The sequence below is a fragment of the Mus caroli genome, unplaced genomic scaffold (genome assembly GCF_978045245.1).
Source record: "Mus caroli unplaced genomic scaffold, Mus_caroli_1 scaffold_11, whole genome shotgun sequence".
In the NCBI taxonomy this organism is placed as follows: Eukaryota; Metazoa; Chordata; class Mammalia; order Rodentia; family Muridae; genus Mus; species Mus caroli.
This window is the reverse complement of record NW_028227266.1, coordinates 112,363,211-112,383,203: the sequence shown is the minus strand read 5'-3', so window position 1 is coordinate 112,383,203 and position 19,993 is coordinate 112,363,211. Positions and strand designations below refer to the sequence as shown.

Sequence of the window (19,993 nt, the reverse complement as noted above, 5' to 3'; positions counted from 1 at the left end):
GAGGGTATTGGATGCCCTGGATCTGGAGGAGAACATGTCTGTGAGCCACCATATGACTCAAACCCAAGTCCATTGGAAGATTGTCAGTACCCTTAACCATTGAGCCATCTCTCCTGACCTCCACTCTGTGTTTTGAGACAGGGTCTCTCATTGAGCTTGTAGAGTAGGCTAGGCTGGCCAGAGCTTCAGGGCACCTATGCTGAGGTTACAAGCAGGGGATCAAACTTTCCTCATTTTTGCGTGGCAGGCACTTTACTGACTGAGCCATCTACTCACTTCTTGTTTGATTGTTCTCTGTGTGGCCATGAGGAGTTCCTTGAGACCTGTTCCTTGGGGTTTGCTCGCTTTGCTCTTTGTTTTTCACGTCTTCATCACTTTCTGGCTTGATTCTTTTGTTTTCCCAGTTTCATCCATTTCTCTTTCCTTAGTGCAGGAGATTATCTGGACACTAAGTGTCTTGTTCTGGAGAGGTGTCATTACTTCAAGGCCCTCTCAGTATATGTAATGTATAATACACGTTTGTAGTTGTTCTTGTTTATCTCTAGAATGTTAAAAAAATGGGTTCACACTGATACTTCAGTCCAGTCCAGAATTACAGTTTGTTCCAGCCCCGCCCCTTCAAGTATCTGGGATTCTTTCCTCTAACAGTGAGGTAAATAGCTCCCATGAGCTTCTATGTGTGTTTAATGACTTAGTTCGTTCAGTTTGCAGCCAACTTATTGCCATGCATGTTGCTCTCTACCTCTCTTGCTTGCGTTCTTGAAACCGTCCCCAGAAGTAATCACTGGGAAGCTGGTCAAGATGAAGGTGGCGGGGTATGGGCAGGAATAAGTGAAGGGAGGAGGCCAGCCATCGAGCTTAGCGTTGGCCTTCTGTCCTCAGTTACTGGTTAAAGGCTCATCCTCAGTGCAGTGCTTGGGGAATGGTGGTCAGTTTGCTGCATTATGTGAGATGCCGATTACTGTGTGGATCATATACTGCAAAGGACAAGAAGTGAGGACTTTGGGTTGGTGGACCTGAGATACATGTAATTTGTGAGCCTTTGGGGGGCTGTGTGTCAGTAATGGCTATGCCTAAACTGTCTGGAAGTTGAAGATTAGTTGATAATCAGTTGATTAGATATGTGAACTTAGACTTAGTGAACCTTTTTTTTAAATATTCAGAGAGGCTATGTAACCATGGGTATTGTGGAATTTGCTGTGTAGAAAAGGCTGGCCTCACAGAGATAGGCTTGCCTTTGCCTCCCCAATGCTGGCAATAAAGGTGTGAGCTGCCACACAAGGCCAAACATAGCCATCTTAATAAGCTATTTTAAGAAATACAAAGTTTTCAATAGGTGTTTGTTGACTTGTACTGAATGGTATGAGGTGAATGTTTGTCCATGATGGTGAGCATCCTTTTTCATTTTTAGTATAGCTCTTTATTGTACATAATTTAGTGTGTGGTTTAAGGATTGCATTTAGTGACCTTAAAACAAATGGTTAAGTTGGATTTGTTGGCCACTGTAATTGGGGACAAGTAGAGTCTTAATCAATATTCTATTGCTGTGAAGGGACACTGTGACCAAGGCAGCTCTTAGAGAAGAAAACATTTAACTATGGCTTGCTTGTAGTTTTAGAGGTTTAGTCCATTATCAGCACAGCTGAAGGGAAGTCTTGCAGCAAGCAGGCAGACGTGGTGCTGGAGAAGTGGCTGAGAGTTCTACATCCAGATTCACAGGCAGCAGGAAGAGAGAAACTGGCTGGCTTGTACTTTTGAAACCCCAAGGTCCACGCCAATGACATAACAGGGCGATTCCCACTCCAACAAGGTTACACCTCCTAATCCTTGTCAAGTAGTGTCACTACTTAATGACCAAACATCCAAACCTGTGAGCCTATGGGAGCTGTTCTCGTTCAAACCACCACAAACAGTTTTGGTTTATTCTCTTAAAAATTTATTATTTTAATTATTGTGTATGGTGTTTTGCCTGTATGTATGTGCACTATATGTATGCCTAGTACCCACAGAGACCAGAAGAGGATGTAGAGTCTAGAAGATCTGGAACTGGAGTTAGAGATGGTTAGGAGCCACTAATTGTGTTCTGGATTGAACTCAGGTCCTCTAGAAGAGCAGCCAGAGTTTTTAACTGCTGAGCCATCTCTCCAGCTGTTGAGTTTATATAAATTCATGTCATTTTACTCTGTTAATAATTAGTCTTTCTCTCTCTCTTTTTTTAAATAGATATTATGATCAGATTTGTTCCATTGAACCCAAGTTCCCATTTTCTGAAAATCAGGTAAGCTGTTAATTTTGCTGTCAAGTTGTGGTTGTAGGTCACCCACTTCCTTCTACCTGTGGGTCTGTTTCATTGAAGTCAGTGATATGTCTTTACCATGGTTAGGCTTCTGTGGCAGTTTTATATAAACTAGAAGTTTTGACTCTGTCGGATGTGAATATTGTCTCCTGAAGATTCTCCTGAATTTTCTTTATGTCTTCAGTCAGTTTTGAAGCTTGTATAGAGTGTTAATCTCTATTTTATACCAATGGGATCTGTCTATTTTCACCCTTGACTTTTTTTGAGGATGGTTGAGACAGGGTCTCTGACTGTCCTGGAATTTACTATGTAAACCAGGGTCGCCTTGAACTCAAGAGCTCAGTTTGCCTCTGCTGGGATTAAAGGTATGTGCCACCAAGTTTGGGAAAGCCTGTTTGTTTGTTTGTTTGTTTGTTTTTTGTTTTTTTTGACACAGGGTTTTTGTGTATCCCTGGCTGTTCTGGAACTAGCTCTATAGCCCAAACTGGGCTTGAACTTAAAGAGATCCACCTGCTTCTGCCTCCTGAGTGCTGGGATCAAAGGTGTATGTATCCCTGCCTGGCCTACTCTTGTACTAGTAGTTTTGCAGATAAAGTTATCATTTGTTGAGACTCCCTTTAAGGAAGTCCAGGGTGAAAGTTTGATTGAACCTGTGGCTTCCAAACACTCTACCACCAAATTACATCCCCAGCCCTCTTTCTGTCTTTTATTTTGAGGCAAGCCCTCACTAAGTTGTTGAAACTGGCCTTCAACTTCAACTTATGTAACCCAGGCAGACCTTGAACTTGTGACCTTCCTGCCTCAGCCTCCTGAGTAGCTGGGATTATAGGCCTGTGCTAACAGGCCCAGCAAGTTTTCTGTTAGGTGAAATTTTCATTCATCTATAATCATGTGTAGCTTAACTCTTTACAGAGTAAGTATATTGTATAACTACTACTCAGATCAAGAAATAAATATTATCTTCTTCCATTCTCCCCTAAAAGCCATTCTCTTATGTCTTTAGATTTTTAAGATTTATTTATTTATTTATTTATTTATTTATTTATGTATGTATGTATGTGAGTACAGTGTAGCTGTCTTCAGACACTCCAAATCAGATATGTCAGATGGTTGTGAGCCACCGTGTGGTTGCTGGGATTTGAACTCAGAACTTTTAGAAGAGCAGTCAGTGCTCTTAACCACTGAGCCATCTCTCCAGCCCCCTCTTATGTCTTTAAAAAATACTTTATTAGTGTAAAATTTAATGTTGAAGCTTCACAGCTTGCATTTTGAATGCTATTTCTAATTGTATGTAACTTCATTATTGTATGGTCTTTGAGTCTGGTTAATTTTGGTGTGCTATTTTTATTTATTTCCAGGTTTTTAAAAATAATAAAGCAAAATAAAAAAAATATATTTTAGATCATATGTGGTGTCATATACCTTTCACCCACACATGTAGGAGACAGAGGCAGATAGAGTCTAGTCCAGGGCTACAGTTAAACCTTGCCGACCCCTCCCACCCCCCCCCCCCCAAAAAAAAAAAAAAAAAAAAGGACTGGGACAACTCTCGGAGTTGGTTCTGTTCCCTCCATCTTTGCATGAGTTCCGGAGATTGAACTCATCTTGTAAGGATTACGTGGCAAGCTCTTTATCTGCTGGGCCATCTCTGCAGCCCATTTCTCCTCCTTGGGTAGGAGAGCATTCAGTTTGGTCCACAGGAAGCCTCATGGTGCTTTATTTTCTTTTACTTCTCTTTGTTTATAAAGACCATGCAGAATAATGTTTTGAAATGACGTAATGTTAGTATTTTACATGGGGAGAAAAGGGTTCATAAGAGGGAAAGGGCTCATTGGGTAGAGGTGGCAGCTGCACAGGTTGAACTCTGTCTTCCTTACTGGATTCTTCTTCAGTATCTAACAAAGTCCAAAGAGGTAATAAATGTTTTTGTTTCCTCCCCTTCATCCTAGATCTGCTTGACATTCACGTGGAAAGATGCTTTTGATAAAGGTTCCCTTTTTGGAGGATCTGTAAAATTGGGTATGTAATGTTTAATAAAAATTATAGACTTGAGCATTTTTGCTGCTTTTAGATTTTTTAAAGTTGGTTTCATAATGATTCCTTGTGAATACTGCAGTTTTTAAAAAGTCTCATTTTCTTTTTTGACTTCAACTTCTAATCCAATGTAATTTCAAAATAATTGCAGAGCCCATGCCTTGCCAGGCACTGTCCTAGTTACAAAGATGAATAAGGCAGTTGTGTCCAGCTTGGTTGTGAAGGCAGTTATCTCACAGAAATGTACTATGTGTGCATATGTGCAGAGTGCAGCCTGGGATAATGTTGTGATCCATATGAAACTACATGTATGAGAGTGGCCATGTACGATTGTTGTCTGGTGATATTGTACCTGTCCTGGTTCATGTAACTACACACATAAGAACAAAGTGCTTAAAGGCTCATTTCTCAGAATGTATTGAAGTCATTGAGGTACGGCTGTAAAATCTCATGGGAGCCTGGATGAGCAAGAAGTTAATTTTATTTGTAGAAAGCAAGCAACGAGTTAGGTCTTGAAGGATGAGTTTGTATAACCAAGTACAGAAGGTGATACAGACGTCTAGATCAGCTAGTCTTAATTTCCTCATCTGAAAAATGGAAGTAGTATTTAGTTTATATAGTTACTATATAGGTTAAAAGAGTGGAAACATTTAAAGTCTTTAAATGTTTCACTTAAAAAAAGTTTCAGTGTTCATTAAGTATTAGCTACAGTGAATGAATAATAATAAATAGTAATGTTGTTACTATGTATAAACTATATTTGTATACATATATGATGTACATATTTTTATAAATGTGTTATGTGTGTATATTTTATATAGTAGATATGCATTATATAAGATACAGTATATACTAATATTTTATATATATATATTATGTCCATAGATGCACTTAAGTAAATATATGTTTTTACCTTTATAGGTATGAAAGTAGGATATTATATAATCTTATGTACTATATGTTCTATATAAAATGTGGTCAGTGTAACAATTATTATGGTTGAAACTGTAAGTTGAATTGGATTTTGAAGGGTCGTGGTAATGGAACATAGATTATAAAGAGGTAAAAATAAACTCTTGAATTTGCACTTCCCCATGTTCACATTAATAGCCAGTTATTATTACTTACATCCAGGTACTGTGGACAGGGCTTCATAGGTATTGTGTTACTGAATTCCCAGTAACACAATTAAGAAAGACACTTTGATGGCTAGTTGAGTATATTAGCTTGGAAGAGTTAAGTGACTAGTGAAGTGTGTGTGGCTAGGATTTAAAGGAGCTGAGAGGAATGTAGAGAGCCTGCCTCTAAGACTAGAGAAACAGACCATTGGGAGATCTGAGAGATGGTGAGTTAGACTAGGTCATGTGGGAGGTCACAGAAGGATTGGACTTGGAAGAACTTTGGTGAGGTGAAATTGGCTGGCTTTGTTGCCTGTCAGAGAGAGGAGGAGGAACAGAGGGTTGACTCTGAGATTCGGCTGATTGGATACTTAGTTTATGATATGTCTAATGTGGCTTTTCTGTTACCACTTCTCTCACATCTGGAAATAGTAGATTTGAAGCTCAGAAGAGAGAGTTCTAGATTTGGTAACAGTTAATCATTAGTGGTAAAATTCATCTCCTCTGAGAAATTATAGGCAAAAGCATATAAAAATCAGAACTAGAGTGAAGTTGAGAAAAAACTTTTGGGTCATGGAGGACCCAGGAAGTCACTGTGGAAGTGAATGTTGAAGTGTTCTCGGGGTGAGGCTGTCTAGTGCTTCTGACACGTGCTGCATGTTACAACAGTTGGGGGGCAGGTTAAAGGTGTAAATGCAGTATTGTGTGCCTAGTGCCACAGAAGGAATTGTTGGGGTGGGGCACTGAGTAACTGTCTCCAGCTGACTGGTGGTTGTGCAGACTGAGTGGGGTTGACTGTGGGGATGAAGCAGGTTGTGGTGGGACTTCTGGAAGATTCATTTCTAGTAGCAAAAATTAGAAATTGAATGTTCTTCAGTAGCATCTTCCTGCACACTTGCTGCTCTTGTGTCCTTTTAGAAGAGTAAGTTTCCATGCTGACATGTATGTGGTGGTGTGTGTTAAACTGTGCCCAGAGAACACTGAATTCAGTGACCTACATCAAACACTTTAAGGGCCCTTTGCTTGGGCTCCTAGGGATGTTTGTAACAAACCTCTTCCCTCTCCTCCTTGGAGCTTGCATCCAGGCAGCCTGAGCAGTGCAGTGACAATTTGTGAAAAGCTGTGTGTGAGCATGACTGTAGTTATTTGTGAAAATAGAAAACATTTATTTCTAAGAGGTAAAATAGTGGATGATTGGGGCTGGCAAGATGGCTCAGCAGGTAAGGACACTGACTGCTCTTCCGAAGGTTCTGAGTTCAAATCTCAGCAACCACATGGTGGCTCACAACCACCGGTAATGAGATCTGATGCCCACTTCTGGTGTGTCTGAAGACAGATACAATGTACTTATGAATAATAATAAATAAATCTTTAAAAAAAAAGATAGTGGGTGATTTTAACTTTCCTTCCTTTTGTAATTGTAATTTGTTTTTTAACAGTTGTTTGAATTTTGGAAAACAGTTAATATTTGTAACCAAGTCCTTTCCTTAGATGAACTTAGTGTAGAAGAAGAGATTGTGGCAAACAAGAACAGAGTTGGATGCTAGGAAAAAAATGGGCTCTATTGAAAAGAAGAATAGAATATTTATTGCTTTAAAAAGCTGGTTTCAGTTTAGATGCTATAGGAGATATCATGAAGTTAGAAAAGCGCAAATCTTAATTAAGAGAACAAAAAGTAATCAGAACTCTCTCAGATATGAAATAGTATGAAGATAAAATGGCGGATGGCAGCTTGGGGTAATGATAGCTATGAGAAATTTAACAGCATTTATTGTCGGTACAGTTAGTTGTAACACTTAATTCTTCAGCTCTTTGAAGTTTTAAAAAATATTTCTTTTTCTCCCCAACCTGCCTCTCTATTCTTTATTAGTCAGATGTTGATGGGTCTGAGTCCAGGCACACTGTCTACATTTTTTTTTTCTTAAAGAAAATGTTAGTATAGGTCTGGAGAGATGGCTCAGCAGTTAAGAGCACTGGCTGCTTGGCCAGAGGTCCTGAGTTCAATTCCAGCAACCACATGGTGGGTCACAACCATCTGTAATGAATTCTAATGCCCTCTTCTGGTGTACAGATATACATACAGATAGAGCACTCATTCATAAAATCAATAAATAAATCTTAAAAAAAAAAAGAAAATGTTAGTATCAAGTTTTAAATTTATTTTACCCAATAACCTAAAACCATCCTGCTTGGATTTCGTCCTGGCTACTCTGTAGCCCTAGAACTCTGGAGGCAGGATGATGAGATTTAGCTTGGCCTTGGCTCTCTAGAGTTCTGGGCCAGCCTGGGTAACCGAGAGTGTGAGATGACAGCAGCAGTAACCCTGTGCTGTTGATGCATGTTCTGCCTTAAGCTTTACTGCCTTAAAGTTTTTTGTTGACTTCTGGAATTTCCTACACTTATTCTGGGCTCACTTTTTAGTTGCCTTTGTTTTTGAGATAGTGCTTTATGTAGTCCAGGCTGACCTGAGCTCCTTTTGTAGCCAAGGAAGACTCCGAAGCCCTGATCCTCCTGCCTCCATTTCCCAAAATGCTGGGGATTCAGGCATGCACATCTTCCTCCCTTGATCATTTATTCTTCCTTAGGATCCCCTCTCACTATTTCCTATGTGGTGTTACCTTGGTTTCATGCAGTTATTTAGAGTTTGATTGGAGCAGTTACTATGTCTGCTGAGTGAGTAAGGAGGGTTGGGGACAAGTAGAGAACTGGCTGCCTTTAGAGAGATGCTGACTACTTCATGGTCCTACTGTGTAGAGTAGACAGCTGTCATTCTGCTCTGGTTCTCTGGGATGGGCTTGCAGTGCTCTGTGTAGGCAGCCTTCTGAGTATTTGGCCTGGCGGCCAGTGTCTGGTGAGCTATATAAGATGCTGAATTATACTCTGATTGAGTTTTACAAGTAACTGAGAGCTATTGTAGATTAAAAGAATTATTTTTAATTTTGATAAAATACAGTCTACTATCTTAACATGGTAAGCATACAGTTCCAAGTGGTACTGATTATGCTTACTGTTCTAGTTAGGGCTTTTATTGCCGGGATGAGACTCCATGACCAAAGCAACTTGGGGAGGAAAGAGTTTATTTGGCTTACATTCCTAGGTAACAAGCCATCACTGAGGGAAGTTAGGGTAGGAACCTGGAGGGAGGAGCTGATGCAGAGGCCATGGAAGAGTGCTGCTTATTTGCTTGCTTCCCATGGCTTGCTCAGGATCACCAGCCCAGGGGTGGACTTACCCACAATGGGCTAGGCCCTTCCCCATCAGTCATTAATTAAGAAAATGCCCTGTAGGCTTGCCTACAAGGTGATCTTTGGAGACATTTTCTCAATTGAGGTTCCCTCCTCAGATGATTCTAGCCTGTATCAAGTTGACATAAAACTACTTAGCACACTTTATACTGTGCGGTCATCATCTTGCCATCTGGTGTTACAGCTCTCTCCTCTTACAGAACTGAAATTGTACCCATTAAACAGTAACTTCCCATCCCTCTCTTCCTGTTAGCTTCTGGCAGACCTGTTTATCCTCTTGTCTTAAAATGTTACTGTTGTAAGAAAACTTATATGCCTGTCATTTTAAGAAGTTGTAGGAAACAATGTATGGAATTGTCTTTTAATCATTTTGAAGTACGTGGTTTTTGCAGGACAAGGTACATTTACATTGTAAAAATATCTTGAAGTACTTTATTCATTAAACTATAAAACCTGCTGACCCCCATTTTTCTACCCACTGTCTTTGTACTTTGGGTCTCTAAGACTTGGACTCCCTTAAGTATTTCCTGTAAGTGGAATCTTCAGTCTTTTTGTGACTGTTTATTTCACGTAAGGTTTGTCTTATGTTGGAGCATGTAAGTTCTTCCTTGGTGGTTGGCTGATAAGTACTTCACACAGGTTGCTCTTTGAGTAATGCTGCTGTGAACATAAGTGTAGAAATTCGTGGTGGCGCATGCCTTTAATCCCAGCACTCGGGAGGCAGAGGCAGGTGGATTTCTGAGTTCGAGGCCAGCCTGGTCTACAAAGTGAGTTCCAGGACAGCTAGGGCTACACAGAGAAACCCTGCCTCGGAAAAAAAAAAAAAAAAAAAAAAAAAAAAAAACCCAACAAATAAGTGTAGAAATTCTCCGATGACATTTTGTGTTCAGTTCTTTTTGGCATATACCCAGGAAGGGGATTTCTGAGTCGTGTGATATCTATTTTTAATGTTTTGAGGACCCACACACTGTTTTCCGCAGCAAAGGCTGTGGCTCATCTCTGTCGTCATCAACAGTTGCTCTTTTTATCATTAAATAAATAGTTACATTGAAGGATGTGGGTTGTGTAGCGTTTTCACCAGAAAGAGGGAGGTCAGGAAGACCATCCAGGCAGCACTGGCATTGACTCAGGATTATGGGGATTACGGGGCTTGTTTAAAGTGTGTGAGTGTGTGCATGTGTGTGCATGCACACATATACACATGCATTGTGTCTGGGCGGGGGGAGATAAAAATTTGAAAGGTCATGGAAAAATGGAAATGATTTATTTGAATTTAAGAAATAACATAAAAATAAGTTTTACATTTTGAACTTGACAATTGTAAAAATACGGGAACAAAGAGTAGGAGAGAAAGAATAATTTATTTTTCCTTTGAGTTTTTGATGATAGACATAATGTGGGAATACGGGCAGCCAGCCTGCAATAGGAGAGAAGGCAGGTCCTGGGAGAGCGCTTGGGGTAGATGCCATGGTGTTACTCATTTAAACATTGCTTTCTTTAGAAGAAATAATGATACACTTTTCCTTCTCAATTTTTTCCAGCTCTTGCAAGCTTAGGATATGAAAAGAGCTGTGTGTTGTTCAATTGTGCTGCCTTAGCTAGCCAGATTGCAGCAGAGCAGAACCTGGATAATGATGAAGGATTGAAAACCGCTGCTAAGCAGTACCAGGTATGCAGAAAAGCAGTTTCTACACAGGGATGCACACTGGATTCAAGGGGTGATTGGCATTTAGGTGGTAGCTGCTGCCTTCTTCATGACTGATGCTCTGGGAGAGTCGTGCTCTTAAGTAGACTGATCCTTGTTGTTGATAAACACTTCAGCACTGAAGCAGTTGTTCTCTAGCCTATGTCTGTTTTCCTCCCTGTGTACACCCACCCAGCACCTAGCACAGTGCCTGGCACATAATAGAGGCTCAATGAATGTTGATTGGACAACAAAGATGAATATGTGGAAAACCTCTTAGAAGTGAATGACTTCATTCAAAAATGGTTAGATATTTGTGTGTTTTCTCAGGGCGAGGCACATTCAGACTTTTAAGCGGTGTGACAAATTTAAGAACTTCTGGCAAGAAAATAAGTTAACTGTAGACTGTGGAGAAGTCCTGTTTAAATGTGGTCAGTGTGGTCAGGCCTGGAATGTTTTTAAGATAGCTAACTAGCTTAGGACTAGTCATAGGCAAATATAACATGCTGTTCTGTGACCGTTTATTATGTACTCAGTTTTTATTTTTTTGTTTCAGATAAAAGAACAAGTGTTTTTTCCTAAAGTTTCATTGAAAAAGTGTGTGTGTGTGTGTGTGTGTGTGTGTGTGTGTGTGTGTGTGTATGATCATATGTATGGAGGTCAGAGGACAACTTAGGGGAGTTGGTTTCTCCTTTCACCATATGGGTCCTATAGCTTGAACCCAGGTTGTCAGGCTTGGTGCAGGCACTTTTACATACTGAGCCATCTTGCTGGCCTCATAATGGTCTTGTTAATACCATGACCTTGAGTTTTGTCTGTGTAGTCTACCAAGCTAACCCACTTTAAAAATTCCAGAGTGATATTTCCTTTTTCTCAGCTTAATTTGTTTCATAAAAAGTAATTTTAGTAGTAACCCCAGCAAGATACAATTGCGAAGAAAAATATAAAGGGGACACTGAGTAGGAAGTTCTGAAGGCCAGATAGAATGTCAGCGCACGCTGGCCCTTTGAGTGCCATTGGGAGTGCTTCCTAAGCACAGGGGGCTTATCTGAGAGATGATGCTGGGATCAAGACAAGAGGATTTCTATACTAAAAGCATTTGTGTAGCGACTGGAGGAATGTCTCAGTCACTGAAGTATTTGTCTTGTAAGCTCAAGGACCTGAGTTTGATCCCCCAAATTCACACAATAAATGCTGGGCTTGGTGGTGTATACTTGTAATCCTGTTCCCGGGGGCTTGCTTGCCAGCCAAGATACCCTAGTGGGTGAGCTCCAGACCAATGAGAGGCTCTGTCTCAAAGGAAGTAGATGGTGGTCCTGAGGATGACACTTGGGATTCTCCTTTGGCGTGTACACACACACACACACACACACACACACACAGAGACACACACACATACAAACACAGGCACACACAGACACAGACAGAGACACACACACACACACACACAGAGACACACACACACACACAGAGACACAGACAGACACAGACAGACACACACAGACAGACAGACAGACACACAGACACAGACAGAGACACACACATACACACACACACAGACAGACAGACACACACACACAGACACAGACAGAGACACACACACACAGACACACACACACACACAGACACACACAGACAGAGACAGAGACACACACACAGACACAGACAGACACACACAGACACACACACAGACACACACACACAGAGACACAGACAGACAGACAGACACACACACACAGACAGAGACACACACACAGACACACACACACAGATTTGAATAGTGTTTTATTTTTTTATCTGTGAAGAAGTGTGTCTAATAAATTGTTTGATCACCTTTTACATTCACTTACTTTGTTTTCCCCATAGTCTCCTTTGAATCTTGGTTAAAATTTTGCAAAGGCCCATGTATGAATTGGGATGTACGGAATGTATGGAAATGTATCTATAATTACCATCTTTTCAGTTGGCATGTAGAAGATGTTTGTGTGTGACAGTAGAAAATTAAGTCTCAAAGTTAAAGAATTCTTTTTCTCTTTTTCTAGTTTGCTAGTGGTGCCTTTTTACATATTAAAGACACAGTGTTATCTGCCTTAAGTCGAGAGCCTACTGTGGACATATCTCCAGATACTGTTGGAACTCTCAGTCTTATTATGCTGGCTCAAGCTCAAGAAGTATTTTTCTTAAAAGCCACAAGAGGTAACTCCAATTTCTTCTTTACTGTGTTACATGTGAAAACAAGTGCTAGGCTTTTATGCCAAGACGGTGATTAGAACACAGTAGTCCAGGTAGGTAGGGTACTGAGAGGTCATTGAGTACTTGGTCTCACTTCAGAAGGAGAGTTACGCGGAAGAAGATGGAAAGCTTCATGTGGCAGTGGCTGGTGGTCTGCCTGGGGGGTGGTTATGGGATCGCTGCATTCTTCAGGCTAGCTAAGAATGGTTTCTTTTAAGATTTTATTCAAGTGTGTGTGCAAAGTGTCAGTGCTTTGCAGGTGAAAAGAAGGGACAAGACTCCTGGGGCTGGAGTCCCAGGCACTGTGAGCCACTTGTTATGATGCCGGGCGTCTTTTCTTCATGTTTGAGCAGCAAGTGCTCTTAGTTATTGAGCCATCAAGAATGGCTTCTTAAAGTAGTCCTGTTAAAACTAGATGTAAATGATAAGGAGCTGCTATTCAAGCAATGTCCTTGGTGTACCGGCTATAAAAACAATCCTTGTAAAGGTGTGCTAGTCAATATGAGAGGTAGAGACTGAATATCTAAGTACAGAGTGATTGAAAATGCAGAAGTACAAACACGTCTTATTTTTTTTCTTAAAATGGCAGCTTAGTTGGATTTGGTGGCTCATGCCTGTAATCCTACACACCTTGGAGGCCAATTCAGGGGGATTGCCATGACACTGAGGTAACGCTGTGTTACCTAGTGAGTTCCAGGGTACGAAAGTCTGGAACTCTGTCCACAAACAAAACAAAACACACAAAAAGTTCCCTATGTGGTGATTCATATGTATAATCATAGTCATTAGACTTACACTGAGCTGGAGGCCATCCTGGCCTCCAGACTGAGACTACTTTAAGAACTGAGGAGGGGTGAAGAAGGAAGAAAGGAGCTGCCGATGAAGAGATAGAAGTCACATGCCTCACTATCCCTTTACGTGACAATGCAGTGTTTTCTGGAGTGTTACAGACCGTCCTAGCCATTGCCACTACCTTCTGTTAGGGAACGGTCACGACCGAGAATGGCTGTCAGGACTCTCTCCTTTCCTTCTGCAGCCCCCAGCAGCCGTTAGTCTGTTCTGTGTCGTTGACTTGTTTATGGAATTACTTGTTTATTTACTTGTTTAGAAACAGGTTTATGGAGCCTGGCTTGGCCTCGAACTTGCTTTATAGCCAAAGATGGCTTTGAATTTTTGATTTTCCTGGCTCTGTCCCAAAGTGCTAGGGTTATATAGATTGGCACCATCATGTTTTGCTACCTGTGGAGTAGTTTTGTGCAGAAGACTAAATTTCATCACTCTAGATTTCTTAGACAGATGTATAAATTTTACTTTTGTCTTTTTTTCCTTTTAAATGTATATGTATATTGTAGATCTATGTACCACTATTGTGCTTGGTACCACTGGGTGCTAGACAGTTGTGAGCTGCCATGTAGGTGCTAGGAACTGAAACTGGGGATCTCTGGAGGAGCAGCCAGTGTCCTTAACTGCTGAGCCATTGTTCCAGTCCCAGATATATACATATTTAAAAAAAATGATTTGTGTCTGTGCCACATCATGTATCGGGTTATGTCATTTATTTTATTTTATTTGATTTGTGTGTGTGAGAGAGGGGGTGGGAAGGGGAGAGAATGCAGGTGCATGTGTGCCACGGTGTGTACGGGAGGCCAAAGGAGACTTTGAGGAGTTGGTGCTCTTCTTCCACCGTGAGTTCTGGAAGTGAAGTACAGGCTGTCAGAGGTGAGCAGGGCGTGCCTTTACCTGCTGAGTTTGGTTGCTGGCCCTTGTCTCGTTTATTTCGGTTATAATGATCAGCTTACCATTTTATTTCAGATAAGATGAAAGATGCCATCATAGCTAAGCTGGCAAATCAGGCTGCGGATTACTTTGGCGATGCTTTCAAACAGTGTCAGTACAAAGACACTCTCCCCAAGGTCAGTCACTGCCTTCATACACGGCTGGTGGTCTTGCATGCGGGGATGTTTTTTTTGTATAAGAAACAAGTTGAAAAGTATGTTTTAACAAATAAGTGTGGTATTTTAATGGACACATTTGAAGAATAGCTTTTAGAATTTTTTTAAGATGCATGAGCTGTTGTTTGGGGGATGCCTTTCTATTTGCTCTTTACTGAACTTCTTTTCCTGAGCTGAAACTCTTTCTGGAAACCTTTGGCCGTCTGTCTCCGTCTTGTTATCATTCTGGTTGTTGATAGCTTTGGGAGAAGCATGGAGATGGAGCATTGGCGACTCACATTTTTAATTATCCTGTTTTCTGAAGGATGAGCCTTAAAGCACAAACCAGACACAAAGAAAGGAACAGAAAACCTAGTTTCATCTGATTCCTTGATTAGAATTAAGTTTTAACAACTGGGATAGCAAATTTGGTTGCAAATGGACTAGGAAGGAAAGGCAGCCGTCCTGACCACATACTGCCGGAAGCATTGTTTTACTGTAGCTCTTCTGAGCGGTAATGGAAAAGACTGTTCCAAGACGGCTTGTAGATGACAAACCATGTACCTGGATGTGGGCACAAAGGAGGTTTTAACTGCTCTTCCTTACAGTTGGGCAAGAAATTGCTTATCTGTGGTAGTTGGAGGTCTTTGTAGGAGAATCTGTGAGTTTATGTTATTCAGGAATCTTTATAAATTATGAAACTGCAGAAAACACAGGGTACAGTTAAAAGTAAACCCAAGGTGCCTAATAGTACCCAAGCAGTGGAGAGCTGATGTCAAGATGTGGGGATGTAAAGCACTCCAGGCTTCAGATTGTTGCTAGGCACTTCCCAGCACCTAAGATACATGGGGACCCACCCACAGCACTGCCTTCATGCCCCCAGTTTAGAAGTCTGCTCAGGATCCTAGTGTGTTAGTGCCATTACTTAGATCCTCTCTCCATGGATTGCTGCACAGTGCACTGTCACATCCTGTCGCATCAATAATTCAGTCTTGTTCCAGTCTGACCACAGTCCTGTCATCTCAAAGACTTGGACACCACTCTGCTGTATGCCTGCGTCTCCTGAAACATATTTACAGAGATGCTCCAGCCTTTTTGGAGTGCCAGCAGTTTTAGACTCTGATGTCTTTGAATTTCTCCTTTCACTGAGTGTCCTGAAATAGTTTCATATCCAATTCTAACTGGATGTCCGTAAACAGCAAGTCAGTTCTGATTCTAGCTGGATGTCTGGAAGCATTGGCTTAGAGTGCTGGGGTTTTTCTTTTAGCAGACAGAAAACACGACAGTAATTTGGTTCTTAATAGAGCACTTATCTAGTGTATTCATTGGTTTTAAAAAATACCATGTACTTATAAAAACAGTGAAATTGTAGGATAGGGCTTGACATTTTGGAAGAGCCCCTAGCAATATCATGGCTTTTGTGATTTGCATTTGGATTTAAGTATATTAGACTATAGTGATTTCAAAAATAAATTAGGGCCAAGTTGCACTATATTGTCACAGTAATTAATGCATTTGTATGTCTGGGATGTATTTTTGAGTATATAATACTGAAATGTTAATAATTATATGATACTAAATCATTTTTATTGGCTTCCATAATCTTTATTACAGTCTCTTAGCGTATGAGTTTAAGTGAGAACTTAACTTACTGTCTTTTGTCTTTTAAACATGATGAAACAGTCAGCTCTAGAGCAGTTTCATTAGTATATGTGAGTAACGGTGGTGTAGGTACCTGAAGGCTGGGTAAGGGGCTAAGAGAGCATCTAAAGCCGGGCTTGGTGTTCATCCCCCATGAACTTCCCAACTCTTTCTAATGCATGCCTTTCTTCCTGTAAACAAAATGCTGATTTTCTGACTCCATAGACTGAGCTTTAAAAAACCTGAATTGGCTTCATTTAACAGTTTAAAACAAAGACAAACCCTAATTTTAACTGATAGAAAATTGAATTCACAGATGGCAATTCCTGCAAAACCAGGAGGTCTTCTCTGCTCACACCTAATGACTAACCTATCTAAACCATTACTGGGTGATTGTAATTTCTGTCTCCTTCTCCTTTCTCTTCCTGCATCCTTGTTGTCTGTGATGGTTTGTGTGGTTGGACTTTCCCCTGGTCAGTATTTTTATTTCCAGGAGGTATTCCCCACCCTGGCTGCAAAGCAGTGTATCATGCAGGCCAATGCTGAGTACCACCAGTCCATCCTGGCCAAGCAGCAGAAGAAGTTTGGGGAGGAGATCGCAAGGCTGCAGGTGAGTCTTTTGGTGATAAATGTTTAGGTGACATCCTTCTCCACACCCAGGTTTGCCCATAGCACGTTTCCCATTTATTATCTTTATCAGCAGAGGCAAGTGATGGTTTTTATCTTTATATTTTACCCAGAAACATGAATTGTAAAATCTTACACGTGTTATCTAAAAATTGCATTTAAACTTTTATTCTGTTCTCTTAATTTGTCCATGCTTATTTTAATATAAAAGTGTGCTACATTATGCTTAGCTTGTGTCATAGGCTGGTAAACTGGAGATTATAACCCTACAGTTTTAGAGGGATGTGGGGTTATGCCCTCTGGTCTTTTCACTGTGTGATTCTTTTCCTTCTACATTGTGTGTATGGGGCAGGCGCCCTTGCCCTTGTCCTTTCTGTGTTTGTGTGTGTGTGTCTTTGTGTGCATGCCTAGAAGCCAGAAGTCCATGTCAGGTGTCTTCTTCATCTAAATATTACCAAAAGATGAAAAGGGAAGCATACAGCAAAGCCCTAAATAGGGAATGTGCAGGACTGATATCTTTCTGTGTCCTTTGCAGGGTAGCTGCTCGTAGGGACATTAGCTGACTGTGTGGTTGCACTGAGTTTGGATAGGACAAGTGTCAGCTTGTGCCACAGGTGCCTTCACCCAAGTCACTCTCATCCTTTCCTACGAGGGCTTCTGCCAAGCTCCTTGAGCCCTGTAGCTGTGTACTGGGCAGGTTCTACCTGCCATCCTGAGATTACCCAGTTCCCCAGCCCTGTGGTGCCTGATTGTCCAGCTGTGAAGTGCCCCCTCAAGTATGTCGATAATGTGGCAAGTGAGCACAGCTGAGCTCTGTACTGGTGTATCTGTCATCATGTTAAAAACCCTTAGAGGTATGTGGCCATGGATGGCCTGTTGGAGCATCAGAGTTCTGCTGCTAGGTCAGTGCCCTTGTGGGCAAGTACATGGCTCCAGAGATTGATCCACACACTGCATCAGACCCCAGGGCCATTCTCAGGTTCGGAGTCAGCATCTACCTCCCAGTACACTTCTGCTTGCAAGGTTTAACATGTTAGATATAGACTCGTGGTCTGTTTCTTCGGGACTGCTTCTGAGGGCTGTGTCTCACCCTGTGGTAGCTTGACTTTAGGCTCTGACTATTGCTCCTTGTTCTCAGGCTCCTAGGGTAGCTCAGCTCTATAGTAGATTTCTACTCAAGATGGCCACCAGCCGTCATGAGTGTTGTCAAGTGAAAAACTGGAGCTCCTCCCTCTACTACTGACCTGTTCTGCTTGGAAGAGCCACTTTCTCACCAAATGCTGCGTCTGGATTTGAGCATCTAATAAGTGTGGGCTCCTCCTGAGGCAGAATTGGCAGTCTCTTTCACCAGGGTCCAGGCTCTCCCTGAGCCCCCAGGACAGGGCTGGCATACTGTCTGTCTGACCATCCTTGCTGTCCTTGAGTCCATTGGTCAGTTTCTGACATGTTTCCTCTTCCTCTCTTTGGAAGAGTGTTTGCTTTTGAATCTGTAACACACAGAGCGACTTTCTAACTGCCTCACCCAGAAGCTTCGTGCGTGTATTTTATTACTGTGGTTGCAGCCTTAAAATTTTAGTCTCTCCCTTCCCCCTTCCTCCCTCCCTTCCTCCCTTCCTTCCTCCCTTCCCCCCTCCCTCCCTTCCCCCCTCCCTTCCTCCCTCCCTCCCTTCCTTCCTCCCTTCCTTCCTCCCTTCCTTCCTCCCTTCCTTCCTCCCTTCCTTCCTCCCTTCCTTCCTCCCTTCCTCCCTTCCTCCCTCCCTTCCTCCCTTCCTCCCTTCCTCCCTCCCTTCCTCCCTCCCTTCCTTCCTCCCTTCCTCCTTTCTTCTCTCATTCCTTCTCTCCCCACACCCTCTCCTTTTTTGAGGCAGTTTTTCTCTGTGTAGCCCTGGCTGTCCTGGAAAACTCTTTTTAGATCAGGCTGGTCTTAAACTCAGAGATCTGCCTGTGTCTGCCTCCTGAGTGCTGGGATTAAAGGTGTGTACCACCACTGCCCGGCCTAAAATAGTTTCTTTAGCATGGAATTTTCATTATTTTTGGGCAGTACTTCCTTAGTAAATTTGGGAAGTTATAATACTCATTTGTTTGTATTTATTTATTTTGAGACATAGTCCTTTTTTTGTTTTTTAAAGGTTTATTTATTTATGTATGAGTACACTGTTGCTCTCTTCAGACCTACCAGAAGAGGGTGTTGAACCCCATTGCAGATGGTTGTGAGCCATCATGTGGTTGCTGGAAATTGAACTCAGGACCTCTGAAAGAGCAGTCAGTGCTCTGAACTGCTGAGCCATCTCTCCAGCCCGAGACATAGTCTTGTCTAACCCGGGTTTACTTCAAACTCTCCATGTAGTTGAGGATGACTGTGAACTCCTGATCTGCCACTTCCCATCTCCTAAGTGCTAGGATTAAAGGTATTTCTCCCCTCCCCTCCTGATAAACACTACCGGACTCATGTTTTCTTACACATGGATGGTTCAGAGTTGCGTCTATGAGATAGATGCCTTTTATTTACATGTGTTTGAATATGGCTGATTTTCCTGGATGGCCTTTGGCTTTCTACTACGGTTGTGTATGGGTTTCTCTGGTCTTTAGAACCTTGATGGTGTTGGAGGGAATTGTCCTCTATTCCTGTGCTTCCCATTTGAGCTTGTGCCATGGTCTCTGGTGTGTGCTCATCTGCTTTCTCATGCTTTAATTCTTCTCTTCATCTCTAGCATCTGGTAACTCTACCCTTAGGACTGGGTAACCTGACTCTTGCTCGGTGCCGTATCCCATGTTTTTCTTATGGTTTCCTGTTAAGTTAATCAGTTGGTGTTGGTTTTGTCTTGGCTGGTTTCTGTTTTCCTGTGCTATCTATCCATTGTTTCTGATTTGATCTAAGCAGTTCCCACTAAGGATGGTGCTCTGTATGTTCCTCTTCTCCAGGTTTTCAGGATCCCTCAAATTAAGGTTCTCTTTGAGGAAGTGTTCAGTGAATTTACAAATCAAATTTGATTTGCATGTAGTTAAGCTTGTATTTTTCCTAGACTATAATGAAGATACGTGTATGTTCATCTTTCTTTCTCTATAGTTTCATATTGCTCTTAGATGTTTTAAAGTGTAGCATATATTTTGTATGTTGTTATTAAGAGTGGATCTATTCCCTCTGTTACTTCTTCACATTGGGTTATGTGTTTATATTTGGTGTA

The 19,993-nt window shown here is 41.6% G+C and overlaps 1 protein-coding gene across 4 annotated transcripts in view; it reads left to right on the top strand.

Moving 5' to 3' along the window:
- Pdcd6ip (programmed cell death 6 interacting protein) overlaps positions 1 to 19,993 on the top strand; it is a 56,848-nt gene that overhangs the window by 6,036 nt on the left and 30,819 nt on the right. For 2 of the 4 annotated variants that reach the window (XM_021173407.2, XM_021173408.3), the window contains exons 2-7: positions 2,224 to 2,278; positions 4,246 to 4,315; positions 10,235 to 10,362; positions 12,420 to 12,573; positions 14,422 to 14,522; positions 16,675 to 16,791. In XM_021173407.2, the coding sequence (XP_021029066.1) occupies positions 2,224 to 2,278; positions 4,246 to 4,315; positions 10,235 to 10,362; positions 12,420 to 12,573; positions 14,422 to 14,522; positions 16,675 to 16,791 (625 nt within the window). Of the gene's footprint in view, positions 1 to 2,223; positions 2,279 to 4,245; positions 4,316 to 10,234; positions 10,363 to 12,419; positions 12,574 to 14,421; positions 14,523 to 16,659; positions 16,792 to 19,993 lie in introns of all 4 variants that reach the window. The other 2 variants (XM_029481382.2, XM_029481383.2) reach the window with 1 other exon arrangement.